Source organism: Gavialis gangeticus, unplaced genomic scaffold (assembly GCF_001723915.1).
Source record: "Gavialis gangeticus isolate Ggan-Ray unplaced genomic scaffold, GavGan_comp1, whole genome shotgun sequence".
NCBI lineage: Eukaryota > Metazoa > Chordata > Crocodylia > Gavialidae > Gavialis > Gavialis gangeticus.
The window spans coordinates 18,822,784-18,827,751 of NW_017729009.1; the positions used below are offsets into that span (position 1 = coordinate 18,822,784).

A 4,968-nucleotide genomic window follows, 5' to 3' on the forward strand; every position below is an offset into this window, starting at 1 on the left:
GTTTGAGAATCACTTATCTAATAGATATGGAGTTTTCAACCTTTTTAATAAGCGTACCCCTGGGGGAAGGGAGATGGCGAGTGGTGGAGCAGCTGCAGCACAGCGTTGGTGCAGCCCTGCTTTCGCCTCGCCCCAGCCCTACTTCAGGGAGGCAGCAGCACAGGGTGGTGGCGCTCTGTCCCTGCCCGCCCCTGTGTACCCCTGGGACCTTTTCAAGGTACCCCCAGGGGTACATGTACCCCTGGTTGACAACCCCTGTAATAGATGATTGAACCAGATGCTGAGTCAGATGTTACGGAGCTGGGTTGAACTAACGCACTGCTTCTTCTGGTAAAGTGTGTTTTTTCTTTCCTCCATGTCTGTCAGCAGCATTGGTGTAGAATTGGGAGAGGGGAATTTTCTGAAGTTCTGCCAATTCCAACACCTTGCTGGTAGAAGCATAATACACTGAAACCATAGGAAGAAGAGACTGGAGAGACCCTGCTGCAGTATGTACCAAATCTCTCTTCATAGAGGAGCTGAAAAAATAGCAATTACTTGCAACTAAAAGAAGACAGTTTAAGATTTATGATGGGGGGGTTTAAACAACATAAGATTATAAAAGACACATTACAAAATGATGATCTGACGCTGACAAACATGTGAAACCTCCCCAGAACAGTCTTCTGTTGCTCTGAAAGACAGCTCTCCACTACAAAAATTGCAAAAGTCATAGAAGAATACAATGTTTGATAACCATTTGGACTCGCTCGGAGATCAATATGGTTTGTATATGAGCTTAAGTGGATAACCACATCTACACAATTTCTTAACTGAAGGATGTTAGGGCAAGATTTTCAAACAAATTAAGCAGTTTTGTGACTGCTGCTGTGCAAATACTTCAAGTAGTTATTATTATAATTATTAGGTATATAATTACACACATTAGTTTAACTGCTTAAAAAATAATCGGGCCCAAAGAACAAGTTTACCTAGCATAGTAGTAACACTTTTTAAAGTTTTGTAAAAGATATGATATAACATTGTAGCTAAAGTCTATACTTGCATATTTGGTTCTAATGTCACAAAGATTTCAGCCATATTATGTATTAGATGTGAATGCTGCACATAAGAACATAGTTTTGTCTTTATTGTAATGTTCTATTTGGGCCATTTCTTCCTGCAGGGGCTTCAAACCAGCTACTATTTATATGCATGCAACATGATTTGCATGCACAAAAATCCTTTTTGCAAAAGCAAATGGCATATCTATACAACTGCAAACAGATGTGCACCTAAGAGTCATAGGTTTTAGTCCCCACAATTCATTAAAGCCTATTAATTGCATTCAGAATATGCTTTATATCACTGTTAGAATTCAACTGTTTTATTTAAGAGTAGCTTTGAAACAGGGGTCTGAAATAACAACTTAGTCTGAAATAAGCTGTTTCATTACCTATATATTCTTTCTAAATTTTCTTCAGCCCAAATAATTGGGATGGTAGAATGCCAAATCAAAAATTAAGAGCAAATATCATAAACATGGCTTTAAGATTAATATCAAAATCTAAAAAAAAAGTATTTTACACATTTGAGTTTATTAAAATGTTCTCTCTCAAGAGAGAGATGTTTCCTACCACAGCTGGCAGAAATCTAAAAATAAATAATGAAAATAGCATAATAGGGTATTGTCAATTTATAGCTTAATATAAAATGTACTAAAACACCACAACATAAGCTAAAAGCTGATATTCTTAAAACAAAAATAAGGGCTGGGCAAGGCCCAGGAGCCAAGAGGTAACGATCTACGCTACCATGCATGACTTGATTTGGTTCCCTGTTTGCATTTTTTGCTTACAAGCCAGCAGGGTCTGGGTGCACTGCAGGTACAAGTTGCTCAATGGGCAGGTCTTCTGCTGCACCAACAGCAATCTCAACTGGCCTTATCAAGGAGAAGTTCAGCTGTGGTCAGAAGAGAGGGACAGGCAGTTTTCTTTTGGAAGAGGTCACTGACAGGGGTACAAGACCTCGTAGGCAAGGATAGACTAGCTGGAGATTGCCAGGAATCTATCCATGGGTGAAGAATGAAAGGAGGGAAGGAAACTGATTTCTTGACTGCTTTTACATAATTTATAATACTTTAGACAGTGGTCTCATAAATATAGTATTAACATTTTACATGTGCCAAGCAATTAAAAGCTTTCCCTATAATCCTTAAGTCTTAACAGAACTCTTGACAGCATCCGTTATCAGTCAGTCAGTTATGGTTTAGAGTTTCACCTAACTTTGCTTTATTTTAAACAAGGTTGACTATAAACAACATATTAACGTTTAAGTGATTAAGTCAGCATGAAAAGGTAAAGACTGTCTGTGGTTTAAAATCTGTTGTTTGCTTATTTTTTTTAATATCCTACAATATCATTAAATAAAAAGTGCAAGTTGGGATTTGGGGACTGGAGGGACTGCTTCTTCATTACTCTTTTTTAGTAACTTATTCTGTAGTGGTCTAATAGCAACTGTCTCATACTTTGGATTAGCTACAATTACATTTAAAACAATGGCAAAGGAAAGCAGAATTGCCTTATGACTAAATTTTAAACTTCACTGTTGCTGCTCCCATTCCCAAAGACCCACAAAAAGTGCTCATTTCCCTTTTTAGAAAGCATTACAAAGTCTTGATTATAAACTACTAAGTATTTCAGTCCTATCATCCACATACTGAAATTCATTTCAAGCAAGGCCATACATATGATGATGGATTCCCTTTTAATACATGAGATATTATGTGTTGTAAGTAAACAGGCTGACATTATCATGATTGTAGTCTCTTCTGCAAGCCTATAGATGTCAGATGAACTGGTCCACAAACATCAGGCAGATAAGAATTTAAGACCAACTGTATGTACCCAACATGAACTATCAACTTCCAAGACCACCTACTGTATAAACAAGTCTGATTTCTTAAAGGATCAGTCAACAACAGCTGCGTTTTGTCACTGATGGCTGTCTTCTAAGTTTGAAACCTTTACTGCTAGATTGGGGGTTGGTATCAGTTGATGGAATTCTATGACCTATGAAGAGGGCGGAAGGAAGAAGAGAGAAATTTATAGCAAGTTAGTCTCAAGAATTAGTATACACTTACAAAGTATTTTCTCTTCATTCCGTCTTTCAAGAACAGAGGTGCATATTATGTTATGGGTATGATGTATATGAGAAAATATGATAATAAGCATGTGATAAATGTGCAATTGCTAATCTATTACCTAATCCAAATGAGGATTGCAATGCATTTTTAAAACTGTTATGTTGCGTTTTCCAAAACTTCCCCTTTCATGTGCATGTAGGTTTTGATATAGTCTTATACAGGTTTTGACATCTCCTATGTCATTTCCTTCACTCATCCTTCAGTGACCTTGAAGTACTAAATTCAAACATTCAACAACAGATACAGTAAGATGACACTGACTTCTAACAGCAGTGCCCTGCTTGCTATTTATCCAGCAGAGTGGGTGATCATAATGGGTTTAGAATCTCCAAGCAGAAGCCGTTAGAGGTTATAAAATGACATGAAACCAGCAGCTCATCTTGCATTCTTGAATCCCTAGCCACTGGTGACAAACATGAAGCCAAGATACCCTTGGCAGCAGAACTATAGACTGAATACAGCAATCTAACTTTCTGCTTTGGCATCCCTTAGAGAAAAATAAAACCACAGATTTTAGTTACAGAAATACTTACTAATTTCTATAAAGAGTTCATTTATGTTTATTGCATTTTTTGCACTGGTCTCTACAAATATTGCATGGATGGAATCTGCATAGTCTTTAGCATCTTTTTCCATGACTTCCCTAAAAAAGAAAACAAAACATTGTGAATGAAAAAAGACATTTTCTTAATTTTAGGAAACAGATTAACCAACTATAATCACCACATTAATAGCAAATTGAGCATGTTATTTTGCATGCGTTGCTTTGCACCACATTACTCATGGAAGGACCAATTCCTCTACTTTTTTTACGTAGCCTCTTAACCTTTGTTTCTGGTATTTTGTTAAGTAGGCAGCATCATAATATGAAGTAAACCACTGCTGCTACATTTCATCTAAGAAATGTGAATGAAATAGCTTCTGAGTGCTAATCTGTCGTTGGCCATCAGGAGGTGTTTTACTTAAAAAAAACAAAACAAAAAAAAAACAAAAAAACTCGGCAATCTACACAAGGTGCTTTACTGCGCAGTAGTCTAACGTATTGTGCAGCAAAGTTTCTCTGTTTACAAGTGTACAGCATTTACAGTGCAGTAGATCTGTCTACTGCATGGTTGGCTACTACTTGTAGATACAGGTAGATTAACCATGCAGTGGTTACTGTGCAGCAGTGTACGTGTAGACAGCTGACCGAGCAAATTGCTCCTGGTCAGCCTAGGCAGTAGGGGGCTAGGAAACCGTCTTCTCCCGCAGCAGCTGTTCCCAGGGTTGGGAAACGGCTGCTCGGGACACAGGACTGGGAGGCAGCTGCCCCAGACAGAACAGCTTCCCCTGTTCTCCCAGAGCCTAGGCCTGAACAGGGTGCTCCCTCCCAGCCTGAAGCTCCCCCTGGCTGCTGTAGGAGGGCAGAACAGGACAGGAGTAGCCCTGGACTAAACTGCTCCCATCAGAAGCAAATTTGCTCCTGACAGGTGCGCATGTAGATATGCGCCCAGGAAAATGCTTACTGCACATTGTTTTGCTACATAGTAAGCTGTTTTACTATGCAGTAAGCTTACAGCACATTAACAGCACGTGTAGATGTACCCACTGTCTATAAAACTGTGGGTGTTACTTACACTATCCACCTAAGCAACAGGAACCCCAAAGCTACTAACAATCTATGCATGATGCTACACTGCACAGAATCTCTGCTAAAATGTAAATTAAAGTGAAAGACATTAAAATATAAAGGATATTAAAAATATGTGGGCGGATCTGAACAGGATGCGGTTCAACAAGGACAA

The 4,968-nt window shown here is 38.6% G+C and overlaps 1 protein-coding gene across 1 annotated transcript in view; it reads right to left on the bottom strand.

Annotated features, from left to right (window-relative positions):
• Nucleotides 1–977: 977 nt before the first annotated feature.
• The window catches only part of RAB22A (RAB22A, member RAS oncogene family), a 30,159-nt gene continuing 26,168 nt past the window's right edge, over nucleotides 978–4,968 (bottom strand). Inside the window, exons 6-7 of the mRNA XM_019510192.1 lie at nucleotides 3,718–3,827; nucleotides 978–3,050 (exon numbers count right to left, since the gene is read on the bottom strand). Coding sequence (XP_019365737.1) covers nucleotides 2,953–3,050; nucleotides 3,718–3,827 — 208 coding nt within the window. The 3' untranslated portion in view covers nucleotides 978–2,952. The remainder of the gene's footprint in view (nucleotides 3,051–3,717; nucleotides 3,828–4,968) is intronic.